This window comes from Trichosurus vulpecula, chromosome 4 (assembly GCF_011100635.1).
Source record: "Trichosurus vulpecula isolate mTriVul1 chromosome 4, mTriVul1.pri, whole genome shotgun sequence".
Lineage (NCBI taxonomy): Eukaryota > Metazoa > Chordata > Mammalia > Diprotodontia > Phalangeridae > Trichosurus > Trichosurus vulpecula.
The window spans coordinates 370,811,040-370,834,040 of record NC_050576.1 but is presented as its reverse complement, the minus strand read 5'-3'; the positions used below and the strand labels follow the sequence as shown (position 1 = coordinate 370,834,040).

General features: G+C 38.3%; 1 protein-coding gene across 1 annotated transcript in view; it reads left to right on the top strand.

The window, feature by feature from the left end:
* The window catches only part of STK24 (serine/threonine kinase 24), a 149,566-nt gene that overhangs the window by 40,782 nt on the left and 85,783 nt on the right, over positions 1 to 23,001 (top strand). The window contains exon 2 of the mRNA XM_036755925.1: positions 11,455 to 11,685. Within this exon, the coding sequence (XP_036611820.1) occupies positions 11,455 to 11,685 (231 nt within the window). The remainder of the gene's footprint in view (positions 1 to 11,454; positions 11,686 to 23,001) is intronic.

Genomic DNA, 23,001 nt, shown 5'->3' with positions numbered 1-23,001 from the left:
GAAACAGTTGTAGCTGAGAAATCACATAGACCCCAAGAGGTTTCCTAATGATGCTTATGATTTGTGGTACTATGCAGTGGCCTCTTCAAGGTATGTTGAGAGCAAAATACAGGAAGTATGAGCAAATGGGAAGAACAAAGCCCATCTGAAGCTTCAGGTAAGATTTTTACCAACTATGCCAGCCCCACAGTGAAATTGCTATGTGTTTCAGTGACATGGTGCCTAGGATTGTGGCCTCCCATCTGCTAATTGTATAAGGCTATTGAGAGAACAGTGGTAATAAGGATGGGAAATTTTCTTGGCTTTTGTGATTTCCTTGCTCTACTTTATCAATTTCAGATCTGGATTAATTCCTGTATTCTACCAAGTTTCTTAAAAATTTTCACCATGACCATTCATTACATTTAGTTCAGTTTGGCAAGCCTTTATTAAGCATTTACTTTGGGCCAGGCAAGCACTCTCCAGAGGCAGCTGTTGGCATACCGGACAGAGTGCTAGGCTGGGAGTCAGGAAGACCTGAGTACAAGCCTGGCCTCAGACGCTTTCTAGCTGTGTGACCCTATGCAAATATCCCTTTGCCTTTGTTTGCTTCAGTTTCTTCAACTAAAATGAAGATAATAACAGCTCCCACCTTTCAGAGTTGTTGTGAGGACTAAAGGAGATAATTGTTGTACAGTGCTTAGCACAGTGCCTGGCATGGTATGGGCACTCTTTGAATGCTCATTCCTGCCTCTTCCTTGCCTCCTGCTCCTACTTTGTGTTATGGGCACAAAGGTGAGATACAAGTCTCTGCTCTCAAAGACCTTGCATTTGACGTGAACATTTAAAGGCAGATTGTTTTCTTCTATAGTAAAGTCCCCCAGGGGTCAGGGTAAGGCTCAAGATGAGCTCTACCTCCTTTGGGCAGGAAAGTTGTGAAGAGTGATTGCTAATTTCTTTATGCTAATGAGCTGGTTAATGCAGGGAGCAGAAAGGATCATGGAGTTGGAACCAGAAGTCCTAGATCTGAGATCTGTCTAGTAGGTATTTGAGCTTTGGCAAGGCTGTGAACTCTCGCATGTTCCTTTCCTCATCTGGAAAATGGGTTTAATGAAACTTGCGCTACATTTCTCTTGGGGCTGTTGTGGAAGAAATTGTTTTTTAAAGCTATGAAGTGCTTTATGAAGATGGATTATTCCTAATCATTACAGGGTGACCAGATGGAAATGTAAAGAAAGGCTGAAAAAATTTAGTGGCTTCTCTTGAAAGCAGCTCCACCATCCTTACTGATTTTCATCATCAGAGACATTGATTAAACCCTTTCTGTGGGCGTAGCGCTGTTGTGAGTTACTACCAGCATGGCTGTCACTGGTAGCAACTATGGGTGTGACGCTCTTGGGGACCTTAGCCATTCCTTTAACAAGTGCTGTGCTCAGCGCTTGTGCTACTTGATATATGTGATATCCTTGCCCTTTGGGAACTTGACTCATTGGAAAAACAAACCAAAGGCAAGAAATAAAGCAGCGGTGATGGGGAGCCAAGTTGTAAGAGTTGAGAGAAGCAAGAGAAAAATGAAAGCATAAATAGTTGTGGGAGATGGCTTCATGAAGGATGAGCAAGTTTTGATAAATAAGTAGAGAGGAATTGATCTCCAGTTTCTAATTGGTGAGTACCAGTTAATATGCTTGGTGAAGTAAACAGACAGGCCTCGGTATGAATGACCACTCATGCAGAATGAGCAGTCTCTCAACCAGAAGCCATTAGGAGCCCAATGGGGTCGAAGTGGAGCTATGGCTACTTGAGTATGGCTACGAGTATGTAGTATGGCTAATACTCGAGGAGTGTTAGTAGTTCATGGTGCTTTTACTTTTCATTCTGCCCTCTACTTCCTCCATACATTTGTATGCGCTGTCCTCTATGTCTGGAGTGTATTCATCTCTTTTCCAATCCCCACTCCCCCCTTCCCATTTTAACAAATATTCGTTCAGTGTCTTCTGTGTGTAGAGCCCTGTGATAGAGGTTGAGATAACCTCAGATTTTAGATAAGACTCTCAGGCTATTAAAATCCTCCAGGGCCTAGCTGAAATACCATTTTCTCCATTGTAGATTTATGGGACCTGAAAGGTCATCTCATCCAATCCCCTCACTTTTACCAAGATATAGTCCAGTTAAGTGACTTGGTCAGGGTAGCAAATAGCAGAAAACCACTTCAGGCCTTGATCCTCTGACTTGAAACCCATGGTACCAGGCTACTCCTTCCTCATGTGGTGATTTACTGCCCATCCCCGCCTACCCAACAGAAGTGGTCCTTTCTCACTTGTATTTTCTGATGTTTTTTTCTCACCTGTTCTGTGCTTTTCATTTTCTGACTTGTGTTACAGTTGTCTGCATACATCTTACCTTTCCTGTTAGTTTGTAAGTTTGTTGAGGGCCAGCACTGTTATTTTTATTTACTTTTTATTCTCATTACTCAACATAGTACCTTGGTACTTAATAAATGTTTCAGTTGTTTTCTGACTCCATCTTGTGTTACAGTCTCAAGTTTCCTCATCTATGAAAATGAGGATAATACCTACCAGATGAGGTCAGATGAGAATGTGAAAGTGCTTTGCTAGTGGTAAAGTCTTATAGAAATGTAAGGTGTTCTGCTGATGTATTGGGAATCAAGATGGGCTCTTAGCACTTACTCAACCAAGTGCCCTTGAAGAGTTTGGCCTTTGTTTCCTTGATTAAATTAGGAGTCTTTGATGGCCCTGTTGCCTCAAGGGGAAGCCTAGTTTACATGGGTTTGAGTGACATGTTTGTGACATCAGAGGCTTTTAGACCACGTGGGTTTAAGTTGTATTTTCGTGACGATTTTAGGTCAGGTGGGCTAGTTGCATGTTTGACTCACCTTTGACCCTGAAAAAGATAAACCAGATTATATATAAACCAGAGGTTGGTTTTCTTTTTTTTGGAGCTCTGAATGGCAGCAGTAGTGACGAGTGACTGAGCCAGCCGTTGTCGAGTTCCCCGCTGAACTCAGGTGTTGGTAACTACGTATTGTATTTGATCTGTTTATAAATGTATGTTTGTAATTTGTTTGTATTTGCTCTGAAGTTCAGGGTGCTGGCTTTTTTTCCTGAGCTAAGTGAATGATATTTGTATGCCGGATTAAAGTAAGATTGTTAACCCCTTAACGTTGCTTTCCTTAGTAAAGCAGATCAAAAGAACTTGGGCTTGCACTGTTCTGTGAGCTGGTTGCTGTTGGTTTTACACCCCCCACAGTAGCTGCTAGCCGGATTGTTGGAACAGGTGATTATGATCATTTAGGAATGACTCTTACTGAATCCACTTGGTTGCCTTAGTTTTAAAGCCACAAATTTATTCTGTGGCCCTGGCACTGACAAAAGTGCACTTTTATTTGATCTAGACTGAAGCCACTGGAAAGTGTACATTGAAAGGATGGTAGAATCTGGGTACAAATAGTTTGTATGCAAGTTGATCTCAGCATAAAACTATGGAAATACATTTCTGTAACTATGCAAGAGCTACCACAATTATAGGTGTTGTTTTTCTGTTTAGTGCTGTGGCACTGGTTGTGTAGTAAGTGCATACTATTAAAAGCACCTTAAGCTGGTGTAATTCTTTATCTTCATGAAAAAGCAAGTGAAGAACTTTGGCCATTGCCCAGAAAAGCAGAGGAAGGTGTGGCCATGTTAGTACACCTCAGGCTGAGTGACCTTAAGCATTCATAACTAATACTAACTGTATTTTACAGTGACAAGACAAAAGGAAGCCATAAGAGCGGTCAGGTTTTAGAGTATAAAATACTTAAAAGCTGTTTACCTTAAAAGATAGTTTACCTTGATGAATTCTCCCTAGGGTCTATAAAATTCTAATGCAACCCTGAAGAAACCTGAACTCCAAACAAATCCCTGATGTTTCTCTTTGGCTCTAAAGTGACAGGGATATAGTTAATTTTCACTTGTATGTCAGAGAAACCAATCTACATCTAGCCTAACAACAAATTAATGTTGCCTCCTTAATAGATAAGAGCAGAGAGAGCTTTTGAGTTTCACAAAACCTTCTGTGGTCATTTTTGTGTTGAGACTGGTTGGAATTTGTAGGAGAGATGAGAGATTTACTATTTTCCTTTTACTTCTTACTAAATGTGTTTGGTTCTTGATAACTAAGCTTTTTCATTATCTTCTGAGAACCAGGCCTCCCATGCTTCCCAGGTCTCTTCCTCTTCCAACTCTCCTTTCTATTATCTGTCTATCTAATCTTAACTTACCACTGTACCAGGCTGTGATCTAGTATTCTTTGTATTGAAATTTCATCTGTCAGTTAGTAAACAGGTGTTAATTAAGCCTGCATAAAAAGAGTCAGCAGTGTGGTATAGGGGATGGAGAACTGGTCTTAGAGTCAGGAAACCTGGTTCAGCTCTCTCTTCCTAGAGACTCACTGAGCCACTTACCATCTCAGTGCCCCGGGCAACAAAGATGTTAAGGTGCTCAGGAGCCTGATATTGCTAGAGGGAGTTCCTTTCTACTTCCTACACCATTGAATGAGGAATTTACAGGTCCAAGCCAAAAAAGATGTGTTAAAAAAATCCCTTTGTTCTTTTAGTTTGCATGTAATGTCTGTTTATCCAGTCTCTTTGTATCTTTGCTTCTTGAACTGCATAACTTAACTAACACCTTACCTCTTTTCCTTATTTCTGAGTCCATTTAGGTCCGTCAACCAGATTTTGTATTGCTCCAGCTTTCCACCTCTCTACCCTTTCTGCTCTTTTCCTGCCATCCCCTTTATTCCGCCCTCCTCTCTTAATTTTTAATTGTCTTCTAATGGGGAGGGTGATTAAAGGGGAATTCTGGGCAGTGAAAGCGCTCTGGCAGGCCTGGGTGGGTAAACTCTAGAGATGAGTCACCATTAGCTAGAGGCCTAGGTTAGTTCAACATTGTTGTTACTATTAGAAGTTGAGAAGGCATTTGTTCCTTCATAAAGGTGAAGATGATTTCTGTGGCTATGTGGGGAATAATCACAATTGTTCACATATTATACCACTTCATAGTTTCCCAGTTAAATTTTTCACTGGCCAAGGTTAAACAAATGATCTCATGGTTTCTTGGGCACTGTAACAATGAAGAGGCCCCATGTGTTTATCTGCCTGGGAAAGTGTTCACAGATGGTAATGCTAGTGGATGGAAAACTAAAAGAATTGATCTAGCTTATACCTGGCTGAGTAAGTTTTGTCTTGATGATAGATAATAGAGTGAGCACTGTCACAAAGGGGATTTTTTTTCCCCCAGTTATTCACCCGGGCATCAGAAATCATGTTAAAGTGAATAGGTATGGAGAAATGTTTTTATTTTCCATTGACTTTTAGGATTTATTATTACTTTCTTCTGTGGGAGTAATACTACTCTCAATGATTGACTAGCTAGCCAGAATAATTGTCATTTCGAAAATTAGAAGGCTCATTAGTATGTAAAAGAATCTGATGTCACCATTAACACAAATAACTTGCTATAGGTAAGTTTGTACTTTGTTTTGTCACTTAACATTTTTATTCAAGTCTAACCACTAAGTATCACGGGTTTCAGGATGGTGGAGGAACCTTTGTCCTCCATCTAATCCAACTCTGATTTTATAGATGAGGAAACAGATGAAGAAAAGATAAGTGGGTCGAAGTAATACTGGTTACTACCTGTGAGAGAGACCTTTAACATTGGGGCCAGAGGGCTTGGGTTCAAATGCTGACTCCTGTGACAGGTAGCAATCGGTTGTTACTGTGAACCACTATGTTAAAGAATTGCTTCAGTGAGTTGGATTGAGAGGCAAACAAGGTAATTCTGCAAGCCCTGAGAATGCAAGCCTGAAGAAATAGGAAGGCTCAATGTTGTTTTTCCTAGGTATGGAACTTTAAATGCTGAGAAAAGTAAAATAGTCTTGTTTTCTGAGCATATGATAAATAGCGTTGTGGTTAATAAGGAGCTGATGATTTAGAAAGCCACCTAAGTGAACGTTGAACTGAACGAGAATCTTTGAAGGAAGCAGGGAGAGTGAGTGTTCTATCCTTCTCAGTAGTAGTGGTGTACTAGCTCAGTTATTCAGTTAACGGACTTAGGGACATCTGAAGACAGAGAGGACTCAGTGGCTGACTGACCACTTTGGCGATTGATAGGTAGTCTCTTTACCATGAAGGAGCTCAATTCTGGCCTATTTTGTTGATGCTCTGGGGTTATTCGGTGTTCTGCTGAAGCCAAGGAAGTGTGGGCATTTGGCTGTTTCCCCAGTATTTTGCTTTGTTCCCTAGCCAACTTCTGGGGCTAGTGTACTTCTATTTAAGTCACAGCCCCAGGCGACCTAGCTTGAGTCCTGTGCTGCTCTGATACTCAGCTAATTTACAGGACTGGAATGTGCTTCAGTGGGAAGCCATTGAAAACTGTGACTTTGAAGAGAAACATTCTTCCAGAAAGTCAGTTGGAGGTTGGATGGTCAAGGAGGAGAAAGTAGTCTGATTTTCACTGATTTAATAGAATTCTGTAGCACCTTGTAACACTATTTCAAAACCCCCACCCCCAAGTCACTTAAGCTCTGCCTGCCTCAGGCAAAGCTCCCCAGGATTTATCAGCAAAATTACAGACTGGATTTAGTTTTTGGATCCCAGCTACAGCTGGAAAGGCCCTTACAGGATATTTAGTCCAAGGTCATATTTTCCAAGAGTGGAAATGGAGTCCTAGGGAGGTTTAAGTAACTTGTCCAAGGTCAAAGGATCATAGTTCTGAGTTCTAGAGCTGGAAGGGACCTCAGAGACCGTCTATTTAACTCCTTAACTATTTACATGTGAGGAAACTGAGGCCTAACGAAATTAAGCGATTTGCCTAAAGTCAGGGGTGGAAGTCCCTTTGACTCCGAAGCAGTGCTTTTTCCTGCTATACCAAGGAGTTCCCACAATGAGAATTGTATACAGTGATGAAATAAAATTTCCTTGGGAGTGTTATTAAATTGTACTCCCTGCTTCCTGCCTTGTGTTGAAACAACTCACTCCTAGCACCTCTCCTCTGGCTTCCTTTTTAGTGGGAAGTTAACCCATTATTTGTTTGGAGGAATGGCGTGGACCTGTGAATAGGTTTAAGAGAACTCACTTGATGTGACCATTTTAAATCAAAGTAAGTTTTTTCAGGAAAAAATCCTTGAGAGTAGTTTATGGAAAGGTACCTTTTTAACTTCTAATGATAACCACAATGTTGACTCATCCTACCAGTGATAATGATAATACTACTGTGTTAACTTACGCTACCAATCTCACTGGGTTGTTGTGAGGAAATTAATTTTGCAAACTAGAGAGCACCCACATGGATCATGGATTTTGAGCTTGAAGGACCTTCATGCCTTTTTCCTGCAAACCTCTAATTTTACAAATGAGGCTGGGAAAGGTTAAAGGAACTTTTCCAAGGTCACACAGGGTAAAAGGAGGAAGATTGGAATTGAGACCAAGGTCCTGACTCCAAACCTAGCACTCTGTTCATTATACTGATCTTGACTTCCTCACAATCTTTCCCCCCTTCCCATCATCAAGAATATTTTCTGGAAGGAACAACCCTGATAAAAGAATATGAGGTCGCTTTTTGAAGTAGCCACATGTTTTTTGGCTTATATTTCTATGCCACAATGAAGCACTAGATAGTAATGAGTTTAAGGAAGAGTTGCCAAAGGGCAAAGAACAGAGGTGTTACGGAACCATACTGCATTTAGCGTCAAGCTATCAGAGCATATGTCTTAACTGAGACAGTTTTTAGCCAGGTTTCCAGTTGCGAACACAGTGGCAAAGAGCTCTTAATGACTCAGAGTCCTAGAGAACAGATGTGACAACAAAGCTACCACTTCTGCTAAGTTTACAAGTGGCAGACTCTTCTGGAAATGCATTTTTTTAAAAAGCAGTGGCAGAAGTTGTTGAGAAAATAGCTGTTTTCTAACCTATCTGAAACCAAGCAGCTAGTTAAACTGGAACATTATTTTCTAGCTTCTGACTCTTGTCCTTTGTTGACATTAAGGTCAGTGTTATTTTTCCAGGATTGGAAATTTTTTGTCTCTGGCAGCTGCCTCTTTCTCTTTACTCATACAGCCACCATGTGGTTCAGGCCCGTGTCACAACCTTCCTAGACTCTTGCAGTAGCCTCCTAATTGGTCTTCCTGTCTCAGGTCTTTACTTTTTCCACTCCAGCCTTTGAGATAGTTGTCAAATTGATTATCCTAAAGAGTAGGCCTATCTGTGTTATTCTGCTATTCTGTCAGTTCAGGGTCCCCTGTTGACTACAGGATCAAATGCCATTTCATCTTTATTTCATTCTTTCTTAATTTTTTTGCATAAATTATAATTAGTGAAGTGGTACGTATGCATCATTTATAAAAAAATTTATGCATATTGGGGGGCGTACATTCTAAAAAACCTTTTGCTGAAGGGCTACAGAATAAATAATTAGATTTAGTCAGTGACTTTTAACTTAAATAGGGTAGTTTTTATAACTTTTTAGATGCATTTAATTTGAAATTTTTTTGATATTTTTGTTTTTCTATCACATTCATTTCCGAGTGTGCCCCTCATGCTTACTAGCCTTACCTTCTAACAAAGCTGAAAAAGAAGTCAGCCAAAATTGTATGTGACATTTCACAATCATAGTCTTTCACCTGGCCAAGAAAAGAAGGTAGGCTGTGCCTTCCATTTTCTGAATATTACATAATGCCTATAAAGACATTTGAAACATTGCTCTCCACGATCTAAAGTTCTACCGCATAATCTTCGTACCTTGTTTTTTCCCCAGTCCAAAAATTTGGTTTATTACCTTTCATCGTGTAATCATCACATGGTATAATTCTGTTTGTCAGGCTGCTTAAAAGGTAAACAGAGCAGCAATGTATTCACCAGTGGCAGATGGATACACATTTGTCTTTCTAGTATTGCGAGCCCCCGAGCCTAGAGTTCTCAGCCCACAAGCATTGTTTATTCGATTTTAACATATTCACAAGTATTCCATGCATCCTAATCTTGTACTAAAGACAGTTTACTAATAAATGATTTTTAAGTAATACTGGAACAGTTTTTAAAAAAGGCATAAAATCTGCGACGATTATGGGATGAGAGATGGTAATTGATACATTTAGCATATATTTTCAAGGAGAAATGAAGACTGGTAGGTAGTATCAGTCTCATTATTATAGGTTAGTGTCTTAAGTGTATAATTATGCTGTTCTGGTTAATGACTATAGGGGAAAAGGGTGAAATTACATACATTTTTGTTTCAGCAGGCATACTTTTTGGGGATGGGGTATTCCTAGAACAAAAAGTTCTTTACCTTTTTTTGTTTCATGGACCTCATTGTCAGTCTGGTGAAGCCTATGGATCACTTCTTAGAATAATGATTTTTTAAAATACATAAGATGTCAAAGGTAACTAGTTATGTAGTTTTTTTTTTAAGCCCATAAACTGCAATTTAAGAACTCTTGGTTTAGAAATGTCAGTTCAAAAAGCATAATGCTTTTCCTGCAAGAAGCAGCATTACAAAGGGGGTAGAGGGGGAAAGGGAACAAGAATCTGTTATTTAACACCAGTATGTGTCAGACATTGTGCTAAGCCCTTTATAAATATTATCCCATTTGATCCTCTCAACAACCCCATGAAGTAGGTACTGTTATTATTCCCTATTTTACAGTTGAGGAAACTGAGGCAGACAGGTTAAGTCAGGGGTGGGGAACCATTTACTTTGGGTCACTTGGCTAGTGTCTCAGGTCAAATCTGAACTCAGGTCTTCCTGCTATCTAAGTAGTGGTGCAAAAGATCACAAAAAATGTATTCTTCCCCTTTTAGTTTACTTACTCATACTTTATGGAATTCTCTTCTTGTTTCCTTCCCTGTCTGCTTCCCTCCCACTTTTTTGCTCTTCTTTCTTCTCTAGGTGATCTTCCTTGATACACTTTTTATATTTCTACAGCCTTATTATGGGTTAAAAGGCTTTTTTTTTTGGTAGTCTGTAAACTTAACAGCCAGTCATAAAATTGTTTCTTTGAAAAACTGCATTTCATAACCTTGGGCAAGAAGAGAGTTCTGAGACTTGGGGAATACTTCTCTCTGACCAGGACTGCAGCAAAGTGAACTGATAGTTTTGCAAATACAGTGGGAGTTTTTTTTGGGGGAGGGGGTGAGTAAATTGAGTCCCTTAGTTAAGAGGCTTTGAAAATGTTATTTTTTTCCAGCTTTTTTGTTAACGGCTTATTTCACAGATTAAAACTAGGCTAATAGAAACACAGACACATAGGATTTAGAGCTATAAAGCCATCTCATTGAAGCTAGTTATTGTAGAGGTGACAAAGCTAAAACCCAGACAGGAGAATTAGAACTTTCCCCCAAGGTCATAGAATTGATATATAGTAGAGCCAGAATTTGAACCTGGTTCCTCTGAAAAAATCCAGCACTCATTTCATATATCATGCCGTTTCCCCAAACTGATATTAATAACACATTTTATGTGCAGAAAGTTATGAAAAAAATGTTGACTTTGAAGACAGAACCTTGGTCCCAGTCCCAGGCTTCCTCCTAGTTTCCTGGGTGACCTTGGTCAGTTTGCTTTAACGTTTTCCAGTCTCATTTGTAAAATGAGGGATTTGGACTAAGATGACCACTAAGGTCCCTTCCAGCTCAAAAATCCAGGATCCTATGTGGTGCTCTTTGGTTTACAAAGTTAATTTCCTCACAACAGCCCAGTGAGAACAGTAGCATGAATTAAGGCACAAAGAAAAGAGGTTAAGTGACTTCCCTAAACTAAAAAGTGGCAGTCAGAACTGAAATCCAGGTCTCTTGGGTCCAAGGCTAGTACTTTTTCCACAGTCACTGTGACTAATCCTGATCATTTTCTTAAGATGTTAGTATTTAGTGAAAATGTTCAGTCGTTTTCAATCTTACCTGACTTTTAGTGACTGCAATTGGGGTTTTCTTGGCAAAGATACTGGAGTGCTTTACCATTTCCTTCTCCAGCTCATTTTACAGATGAGGAAACTGAGATATACAGGGTTAAATGGCTTACTTGCCCAGGCTTACACAGCTAGGGAAGATTGAGAGTTCCTTACTATAGGCCCCACACTCTATCCACTTTGCCACGTAGCTGCCCTGGTATACAGTGAGTCTAAATATTCATTTTGGAGAACTTTTTTATTATTATTTATTTTTCTTTATCAATACTTGTTTAAAATCTGTATTCTTACTGTTGTAAAGAAGTACTATATGGAATTATAAACACTGATATATTTTAATTTATATTACATATAACTGTTTAGCAAGTATTTGAAACTTAGAAGACTGCTCTGTCTAAATATAGGAAATAGTTAAGTTATTATAAGACTTCTCATAGAGATAGATCTGGAGCTACACAGAAAAATACTGTGATGACAATGCAAGTAACTCTGCACCCTCCCCCCCTTTCTTCTCTACAATAGAATCTCAAAGCAGATCCAGAAGAGCTTTTTACAAAACTTGAAAAAATTGGAAAAGGATCTTTTGGTGAAGTGTTTAAAGGCATTGACAATCGGACTCAGAAAGTAGTTGCCATAAAAATCATTGATTTGGAAGAAGCAGAAGACGAAATTGAAGACATTCAGCAAGAAATCACAGTGCTGAGCCAGTGCGATAGTCCCTATGTCACCAAGTATTATGGATCTTATCTCAAGGTAAGACATTTTTTAAAACATCCTTTTGATTTTTGAATGTGAAAGCCTTTTGCAGATATGCAGAGAGTTTATGTGAAAGGCTGGGATAGCATAGCTTGCTTACAAAAGAGAAGAGGAAACATTTTGACCTTTGCAATCTAGCAGACTTTGCTATCTAAAGCATAAATTTTTGGGTTTGTACTTTGGTGACATTTAAGATTGTGAGATAATGTACATATATATGTATTATAGGACAGATTGTTTGGAAGTTAAAATTCAAATCCGCTTATACTGAGCTTGGGGCATGGTGTTGGTGGTGGTAGTAACTTAGGATCTTTGTCCTTGAAAAAAGAACGCAGTGAATTTCTTAAATTATTTTAGCAACCAATGTAGATTACCTGATTTTAGAAAGAATTCTTAATAAAGTTCACATAGACTTAGGAGTTTGCCGGTCATAGTGTTTGCATTATTTAATTGAAGATTGCCTGAGTTGTTTTTTTTTTAAATTGAACATACAATTTGTATTTTAGTTTTGCTTTTAAGGCTCTTGGGCCAATGAATGATCATAATGCCCTTTAGGAAAAATTAGAGGCTCAGTACAGGTACAGTAACCATGATTTGTCTTTATTCATTGGTGTTGGAGCAACATTTTTCTGCTTTTTCCTTTTCCCCCGTGAGTCAAGTAAAGTGAATGTAGGCCCACTTGAATTAGCTTTCTCTAAAGAAGAACTAGAATACCAGTCATTTCTTTTTTCATCTCCATCTCAAGTCCTGTCTTGTTGTTTGACCTGACGGAGTGTTTTCTGTGTTGGGGATTAGGGAATTCTCCGAGGATTGCTTTGTTGGAGAGTTCTGAGGAGATTCTTGTAGAAACCTGAACTTCACCTATTGACAACACAATAAACTGTGGATAGAATGAGTTGGTCCCTTTTACCTCTGGGTTTCCCCCCTCCATTTCTGCTACATAAGTATCTTCTGATACTAAGAACATATATTAGTTTAGGTTTGCATTGGTTTAGGGTTTTTTTTCTAAGAGGAGTTGGAGGGGTTTGTAGTTTAAAAATGATATAGAAGATGGGGAATTGTCTGACGTAAAAAGTTTGAGAACCATTGGACTATTAAGTGGAAGTTTTAAGATACTTAGCTTTTTAACAAAGTAGTTTTAGTTTATCACAAGTTACCTTTTTATATTTTTAAAACTCATGTAAGCAGCTTTGAGTATAATAAGCTTCCTCAGAAACTTCTCTCAGTTAAACCTAACCATAGAATCCTACCTCAAACTGAATTTACAGTTAAGTAAAACAAAGGGACACATCTATTTTTTCTAACAACATATGCCCTATTTTGCACTTCTCCTCTATTGTTCCATTGAAAGTGGGGAACTATATCTCATTGTCATTCTTTAAAAAGGCATAATGTTATCAATATTTTGAAGTCAAGATTGCATGGATTTGAATTTTGATGTCTTTCTTTACACCATTGCCGTCAGTGTATATGTATTCTCCTCTTGATTCTGCTTTTTTCATTCTGTCTCATTTGTCTTTCTAGAAATTTCCCGAATCCCTCATTCATTATTTCTTCTGATGAAATGATATATTCCAGAATTGTTCACTGGAATGATAGGACTGTTTTGTAGCTTTGCCAGTCTTACATTAATGTGCCCATTTTCCCCACAGTCTCTACAAGTTTGACTAATTTTGTATTTTATCATCTTTGCTTACTTGCTAAGAGTGAGAGAAAATTTCAGAATTGTTTTAATTTATGGGTCTCTTAAAACGATTTGAAGTATTTTTTGGTATATTAATGGTTTGTATTTCTTTTGAAAATTGTTCATATCCTTTAGCTTCTTATAAGACTAACTTGGAAACTGCTCTTGGTCTTATATATTTGTTAATCCTCTTGACATTTTTAATAGAGCTTTAAGGTATTTAATACGAATATTTTTCCTCATTCAATCATCTCTTCTTTAGGAAATTGTTATCTTATGTAGGTAGTGTCCCAAAAGTCTTAGTGTAGTTCTAAACAGTTACAGCTTAAAACTGCACTAAGATTTTTGGGACATCCTGCATTTTCGTTACTTTCCCCCATGTATTTAAATATCAGGATATTTGATGTAAAGAATTTCCTCACTCACCTGACAAGATATCTTGATTTTGTTCATATAAAAGCAGTGCATAAAGTAGCATGATATTAAAATTGTCTGTTTTGACTTTTCGTGATCTTCCCTACCCCTTTTTTTGATTGTAGGATAGTTCAGAGGTGACTCTTTTTACCTCTATCGTTTCCTTTGGATGGGGCAAAACTTTTTAAAAAGCTTTCATTTTCTTTTTTATTATACATGTAATGGTCATTAACAAAGATGTTTGTATGTATAAAATTGTGAGCTTCAGGTATAAATGAGATGACCATTTGTTGAGAGTGTTAAATTGAGAATTGCTTTGTTGTGTGGGGTTAAAAAAAGATGTTCATTGAAGTCTTTTCTAACTTTCAAACTCTGTGAATTCTTTTCAGTGAAGATATGTAATTAAAAGTAGAAATAATGCTGTTCTGCATTTTATCTACACAACTACATTCTATATACAAAGTTGCCTATTTTACAGATATTCAGTGACATTCATGCGCTAAATAACAGTATAGCCTGTTTGGGAAAATTATACCTTTTTCTTAAGTCACTGAAATAGAAGATTATGTGCTGCTTTGCTAAAGGAATATAAGAGAATGAATCTTGTAAAATGACATTAGGCACTATAAATTTGAATTGGAAATTCCAGACCCTGTAAATTATTAGCATGATTTAGCCTATTGTATGTTATTGTTTGCCCTTCAAACATGCCTTGGTTCAGAAGAGTGGTTAAGAATTAAAGACTACATGGATGTTAAGTGAATATAATCTTAACTTTGAAGTAAGAGATAGACAAGTGACTTTCCAGAAAAAAGTAGGACTGTGCCATAAGTTTGAAAATAGTTTTGCATATGATGGTATTATGTGGGGTTTTGTTTTGTTTTTTGCCACCCTTCAATATCTTCACATTCATGGCTGCTGACTTTAGTTCTGTAAATACAAATAGGGTATAGGGTAAAGGGCCTTTAGGCTCCACATTCCATGTTATAAGATACCTTAGAGGAATGTGTTGCTAAGTGTGTGATTTTTTTCATCACATAGTGATCATTGTAAAAGTCAGCTAGCTATTCTGTGTTTCAATTGATCTAGAAAACTGTGTTGAAAGCATTATAAGTGAGTTAGTTGTAGATCATTTTTCAAAGATGTCTCTTGAAAACCACATTGAATACACTTTAATATGTATTTCATGGTATAACAAACACTTTTGGACCTTGTAAGTGTCTTGAATGCAAGGCCTATTTAATTTTTAAATTTATATGCCTACCACAATGCCTGGCACCTAATAAGTGCTTAACGAATGCCTACGATTGAAGCCCTTATGGTATCTTAGCCACTACTTTCCTTAAGAACATTAATCACCACTGTATAATGCTGCAAGGTGAGACAGTAACTGGTTACCTAGGTTCTAGATAATGAAGTAGGCTAATTACAAAAACTGGCAGATCATGTTCCAGAATAAAAATGAACAACCTGCACATGCTTTCACAATCAAAAACTAAGGATATAAAAGGAAGAGGATTCTTGCAATATACAAAAATGGGGAGGTACGGACCTGCCAAAACCCAGGTCCCCTGAGTGGGTGAGGCCAATTTCTCTCTCAGGGAACACTGAAATATATATTAAAGTGTATTCAATGTAGTTTTCAGGAGACATCTTTGAAAAATGATCTACAATGTGCTATATCAGTATGTGGTACCTAAGAGCCCATTGTCTCCCAGCCATTATGGATAAATTACAGTTTACCATTCTTTGTGCTCCGTACTCCAAAGCAATGCTATGAGAAGAAAAGGAGATTGTGCTGGGGTGAGAGAGGTAATTTGTGTTTATCAGAAGAAAATCAACTATGTCAAGTCAAGATACTGGAAATGATCCTAGGACTGATTTTTAGTATTGAGGCATATAGTCTCTAGTGGAAAACAAAGCAGAAAATTGAGAATCAAATCCTGGGTTCAGATTTCTGTAGATTTAACTATTATTTTTTTGACTTGGGCTTTCACTTGATTCTGCCTAAATTTCTCCATATTTGAAATGAAGACAGCACCAAAAAAAAAAGAGTTTCAAAAGGAAATTGTCAAAATTGAGTATTTCCTTATGAAGGAATACTTTGGGATGCTCAGAGAAGAGTTATTACAAATGTCAGTTATGTACAATTTACTTGATAAAACTTAGAATTATGTATATTTTACTGCCCCAGGGCTTGGCTCATAGTAGGTGCTTTAAAAATTTGATTTGGTTGATTGATTAATAGAGGATTTAGAGTTATTGTAACATTCTCAACTGAGTGTTAATTTGACTCCACTTTCCCCCCATATTGACATCTAGAATTCAGGAATATACATGATGTTTTTCTGAAAATGCATTTCAGTTCAGATCTGTGTGCCTGGAATTTAATTTAATCTTTTATATCCCTGAAAGACATGAACAACCTTGATAGCCCCCCCCCCCCCCCCCATTTCTGTTTTTGTCTTAAAAAGGCAAACGAAATCACTCCACTTTGCTTTTGGCCTAGTGATATGTGTGTTACATATGGCAAAAATCAGGATGATAATGTGGTACATAAGGAGAATTGGAAAACTTATTTGACTTGGGAAAAGGATAACATGCCTTAAAAACTCTGAGAAAAAGAAGAATTCCTGTCCACTAGTCAGATGCTCCCCAGTCTCAGAATGTGGGTGCCATCTGGCCAAGAGAATGGAAGCTCATTTACAAGGGACAGAAGAGAGAAGAGGTATAAAATGGAACTGATGTTGAGCCAACTGAACCAGTTCTCACCTTGCAACAGAAGGATTACCTATCTACATTATTGTTCCTAGATTATAACTCACTTTTGAAGGCCTCAAATAAAGTTAAATTATGAGCATCATATTTTATATATGTGGGAAAGGACTCGGGGACCAAAAGCTGTATTATAAACCTTTGTGCTTTCTTCAATCGCAGACTCTCTTTGGGAATAAGAAAAATATTAAATAGGTAATAAGGGAATTTTAAATGAGAAGACTTTTATTACTGTTGGCTTTAGAAAACAGGAACCTGTCATACATAGAACTAAAGCTAGCAGGTACTTTAGAACTCAAATAGAACAACTTCTTCATTTAAGAATAAGAGGAGATAAATGTCTTCTTATGTCTTTTTTTGGGGCCAAACTAATACTTTGTAATTTTGCCACATACATTTTTATTCGTTGTGGTTTTTTTTTTCCCTATTGTGGTCTTTGCGTATGTTATTTTCTTGACTCTCCTTACTTTGCATCAGTTCATGTAGGTCTTTCCATGCTTCTCTGTATTCGTAATACTCATTACTTTATAATAATATTCCATTATTTTCATGTTTTGTATTTTATTTATCCATTCCTGAATGGTGGATGGGGATTCTTTCATATCTCCGCCAGTGATGCATTAGTGTATCTGTCTTTCTACAGTTCTGCCAACATTGAGATATCCTGTCTTTTGTCACTTTTGCCAGTTTGCTGGGGTCTGAGGTAAAACTTCAGCAGTTCTTTCATTTTCATAGTTTGGTCCTGGTTGCCAAGATGAATACTGGCCACAGCATTCCCTTAGGAATTATGTAGCATTGAGAGATTTTCTCTCGTGTCCCTACCTGAAATGTTAGGACCTGTTCTGTGTGGCTTATAAGAGGACTCTTGTCATATTTCAGGTGAATTCCAGCCAAGAGTTCATCCCTTCTACTTCAAGACAAAAGAGGTCAAGAGCAGATGAATGTTTGGGGGTTTCAATTGATGCCATAGGCCTAAGTGGGTTTGATACAGAAAGACTCTCAAGTATTACTTCGGTGACTTTTTTCTTCATTTTATTTAATGTAGTTGATTTCGTGATTGCTGTTTATACCTGAGCATTCTGTCAAGGGCAAGTTATGGGGTGCTCCTGAGACATCAGCTTTTATCAATTCCTGAGTATAAAAAGAAGAGGATGGATTACTATATGGCAGAGGAATTTGTTAGTGTTAACAAAAGTGAACATTTGCCCTGCAGAGGCAGCTTCTGTCAGTGGAAGTGTTGTTTGTTGTGTCTTCCCGATTTTATGCAATTTGAGACAGAATGATTTATTGTTCTTAAAGGAGCATACTCAACAACAGGAACAAATGTTCAGCAAAGCATGTTAATTTCTTCAACTCATGTTGACCTTTTATTAATTAGATATATTCCCGAAAAAGTGTGTCAAGTATGCTTTTTCATTAACTTTGCATTATAATGTTGGAAATGTACTATCTCAGGGGAAAAAAAATTGGTTCTTCCAAATAATGCTATTAGTTAATCTAAGCATTGTTATAAAAATATGTGGTCTGCTTATGTTCTTTATTTATATTCAATTTTCTTATGTAGTCCCTGTAAGAAAGGTCAGCTGATAACAAGCATTTATTACGTGCTAGGCATTACCCAGGAAATCAAAATAGAGCTAGAAGAGACCTTAGAGATCATTTAGTCTGAGTTTTACAGAGCAGGAAATTGAGGTGGGGGTGGGGGGCTGGGTCAATGTGTGCCAATTTTTTTAGACAATAGATTCTTATGGAATAATAAAAACAAAGACCTTGCACTTAAATATGAATTGGAAGAACATTAATATTTCTAAAACTGACCATTGGGACCTTGTAGGATTTTATAAGCTAATTTAGATTGGCAAATGGAATTAGAATCAAAAGGTCTGTGTTTGACTCTTTCTTTTTGATAGTTGCTAGTTTTAGACCTGTCAAATCACTTGATATCTCTAAGCCAAGCTGGCTTACTGGTAATTTGGGTAATGATGCTTCGACTGTCTGCCTCTGGGATTTATTGTGAAGTTGCTCTGTAAGCCTCAAAGCCAAGTAGAAACGTAAATCAGGAGCAGCTGCAAAGGTTCTTTAGAGAGCTCCAGACTTAGAATTCTGTGGCTTATAGACTCGGTAGAGTCTTCAACTTTCATCAAATCCCAGATCCAGGGTTGGTGGTGCCCCTTTATCCCTTTTCCCAGCACCTCCCCACCCCGAAAGTACATAGTAGTTTATGTTTTATACTCTGCATGTGTGTTGTTCAACTTCCACATCTTTCTCCAGGATAATATAGGCTTCCTTTAGGAACAGTTTTCTTATTTTCTTCATATCCCTAGTGCCTAGCACAGAGCCTGTCACATAGTAGGCAATTTAATAAACTCATGTTGAATGAGTAATTACCTAACTTAAAATTTGTGGAAGCATGAACAGTGAATTTAGTATCTATGTGAATAGTTTGAGCTGGCTGCCGAAGTACCTTTTCTGCCTTTAAGGCAGGATTCTTAACCTAGGGTCCACAGAAAGAGTTCAAGGGGTCCCTGAACTTTGATGGGGAAAAAAGTTATATCTTTATTTTCACCAGCTTCTAACTGAAATTTGGCATTTCGTTCAGTTATTTTAAAGCGTATTTCTGAAAAGGGGTCTATAGCTTTCACCAGACTGCCATATAGGTCTGTGACAAAAAAAGGTGTAAAGCTGTCAGAAATACCTTCAGAGTGTCAAATAGGCATTTTGTCACGGTAGCCTCCGAAAGACAAATGTAGATTATTTGTATTCATGTGAAAGGATATAAGGTTTGTGGGAACATCTGAGAGAGAAGATTGCTGGAGTACTGAAAGTGACATGTTAAAAATATTTGTCGTTGATTCTAAATGCTGGCCTGAATGTTGGGGGTGAGGGTTTTTCTAGTACACATAACAAATTTTTCTCTAAATGAAACAATAAAAAAAAGTTGGACCAAATTTCCTTGTTTATTAAACAATATTTGTGCTCCACCAAAAGAGCCTGAATTATTTCACTAATTAAATGTTGTCTGAGCTGGTGGTAAGGCCCGGACTTAATTCTCTTCTTCCTAGGGTATTTGGCTTCTTGTTCTGGCTGTTTCACATTGGCTGTTGCTGTTGAGAAGAGCGAGGAATTTTGCTTAGCTGAAGGGACTTCAGAAATTTTAAAGGCAGGACAGCAGTGTAAAGAAAAATAGAGCAAAATAAAGATTTATCTAGAGAACAACTTTGAAAAATTGTGATCATTCCTTGTCTAGCTCAGTGTCCTTTTATTTACTAGTTAAGGAACTGGATCTGGAGTCAGGAAGCTCTGAGTTCACATGTGGCCTGAAATACTAGTAGTGTGATTCTGGGCAAATTACTTCTGCAAAATGGGAAAAATAATAGTAAGCACCTACTTTCCAGGGTTGTTAGGTCAAAAAAGATAATATTTGTAAAGAACTTTGCTAAAGCACATGGTAGGGACTATATAGATGCCTAACCCTGATTCTGATTGTTATTGCTATCACCGTTGCTTCTGCTACCACCACCACCACTACCATCACTACTATTACCACCACCACCACCATCACTACTACCGTCACCACCCCCATTCCCACCCCCCCACCCCCCACCACTCCCCCTCTCACTGGCTTACTTAGGGACCTTGTGATCCTAATTTTGACTCTTCTGCTTCAGAACTGGGTTCCTACCTTTGGCCTTTCGTCTGTGATCTATAATCTTGGTTCTTGGTCTTGCCTTTTTGGCACTGTGATTCTATCCCTTACCTGTGTCTATGCTTTCAACCAGTGATTTTTAACCCTCGCTTATTCCTCAAGCTAGGGAGCTTTCATCAAAATAACTGAGCCGTAGTCTGGCCCAGATAAATCAGTATATTTATTCCAAAATGAAGACAGTCTTCATGGACCACTCCTTAATTTAATCTCATCCTCTGTTGTGCTATGGACAACTCCCCTTGCCATTTTCTGAATTTTCTAGGTAAGATCTAGAGCACAGGATGAGTTTCCTTAGTTGAATTAGCTGGGTTTTTGTCTAGGTAATGCCTAATAATGTGAGTATCCCCTGAGTCTCTATCCTAGGACTTCTATTCTGTATTTATACTTTTTCACTTGGTGACCTCATCAGCTCCCGTGGATTCAATTATTTCTGTGTTGGTGATTCTCAGATCTACTTAGCCAGTCCTAACCTCCAGACTCTCTTCTCCAGCTGGATGACCCAGGGACATCTTAAATGCAACATGTCAAAAACGGAATTCATTCTCCTTCTCAAACAGTCCTTTCTTCCTAATTTCCCTATTAGTGTTGGTGTTACCACCATTCTCCCAATGACAGATGTGCACCCTAAATGTCATCCTCAACTTACCACACCCCACCCCACTCCTTTTGTTTGGTCTGTTGCCAAACCTATTGATTTTACTTTCCATCGTGTCTCTCATACATGCCCCCCTCTCTCTTCTGACACTCCCATCCCCCTAGTGTAGGCCCTCATCATTTCATTCCTGGACTATTGAGATAGCTTGCTGGTTAGTTTCCCTGCCTCTTCTCTTCCCACTCTAACTCATCTTCCACCCAACTATCAAATTGATATTCTTAAAACTAAAGTCTGACACTCCACCACACCATACCCCCACTTAGGGGGCAATTCTGGTGACTCTGGTGATGCCTTTTTACCTCCTGGATCTAACTTTAAACTGTCTGTCTGGCTAAAGCTGATTATAATTCTGTTTTCTCCTACTTTTCTAGTCTTCTCACACCTCACTCCCCTCAGGGTACTCTCTGATCAAGTAATGTTGGCTTCCTTCCTTTTCTTCACCCAAGACAGTCTGCTTCTTAACTCTGGACATTTTCACTGGCTGTCCTGAAATTTTCTCCCTCCTCATCTCTGTCCCTGACTTCTCTGGATTCCTTCAAGTCTAGGCTAAAATCCTACCTTCCATAAGAAGGCGTTTCTGATTTCCCTTAATTGCTAGTGCCCTCTTCTGTTGATTATCTCCAGTTTATCCTGTATATCTTGTTTGTTTGTGTTTACATGTTTTTTTCCCGTATTAGATTGTGAGCTCCTTGAGAAATGCATCTATCTTTTTATCCCCAGCATTTAGAACCATGTGCCTGGCAAATAATAAAATACTTATTGACTGACTGGTTAGTGGGGTCAAAGGGGCCCTGGATTTGAGTCCGGAATCTGCCACTTACTACCTATGCAGTCTGGGGGCAATTTATTTAACCTTTCTGGGCCTCAGTTTCCATATCTGTAAAATGAGGTGATTGCACTAGATAATCTACAATATCACTTTACCTTGAAGTGAGTAATCTCATGATTCTATGAAGAGTGAGTTACCCGGTTCTCTTGAGAATTTTTCTTTCTAAGGAAGGAAAACAGATTTGTTCTCTGTTTAGGAAATCTATTGAAGTTTGATTTGTCTCTCATTTGGATTCCATCATGTTCTGTAGTCTTTTGTTTGTTGTCACCTTGGTCAGTACAGCTATTGGTCAGTCACTTTCTCAGGGCCTCCTATGGAAAATGTCGCTAAGTAGGTGTAGCCCACCAACCAGATAACTCTGCAGTGGCAGGCTGAACTTTGAGCTGTGATTAGAGATGACATTTTCTGGACTTGGAGTTTCTCTCTTAAAATCCTTGAAGAAGAATGCCTTTTTAGCATTCTTCCTTCTGGCATTTTCATCCAGATTGGAGGGTAAACTTTAAATCCTCCATCACCTCTTGTTAGAGCAGTTGTGGAAGCTGAGAGAGGCAAAAAGGACCTGTTTTTGTGGTTATACTTAGCTGTTTTTTTTCCCTGTCAAAGACAGTTTCTTATGGTAACCTGCACCCTTTGCAGAAAGGAATCTTTGACCCTACTGAGGACAATAAGGTATTGCCAAGGCGGCTGTTGGTGGATTTCTTTCCTAGCATTTCCTTTCCGGTCATGGGTTTGGAAAAGTGCTGAGACAGAGGATTCCAGATTGAAATTTGTAATCAGTCATTGAGTTATTCAGATCCTGAGCCCACGAGCTTTCTGCATACATATGACCACAACTTGCAGTGTTTCTCATACGGAGAGATAATATTTATGTTGTTTCAACTAAAAACACACAATGCCCAAGGTCGTGGTAGTTTAATTGCTGTTCAGTGTGATGACATTTCCCTAATTTGTAGAGAATTCTGTTGCTTAGGGACTGATAAGCATAGATAGTTGGGAATGAGGGCTTGGTTGAGGTTTCTTAGTAGGCATTTTTGTTTTGAATTATGCTCCGAGCTACTGTGAGTGAATTTGGCCATAGTGGGTCAGATGGTGTCTGAGGAGAGTGTTGGCAATCTACATTTTTGGACTTGTTTTCAAGTATAGGGTTTCACTTCAATGAAAAGCTGTCCCAGGGGAGCTAGGAAAGACACCCCCCCCTCCCCAAATAGGAGAGTTGCTGTACAATTTGAGTTCTAAAGTAGAACTCTGAT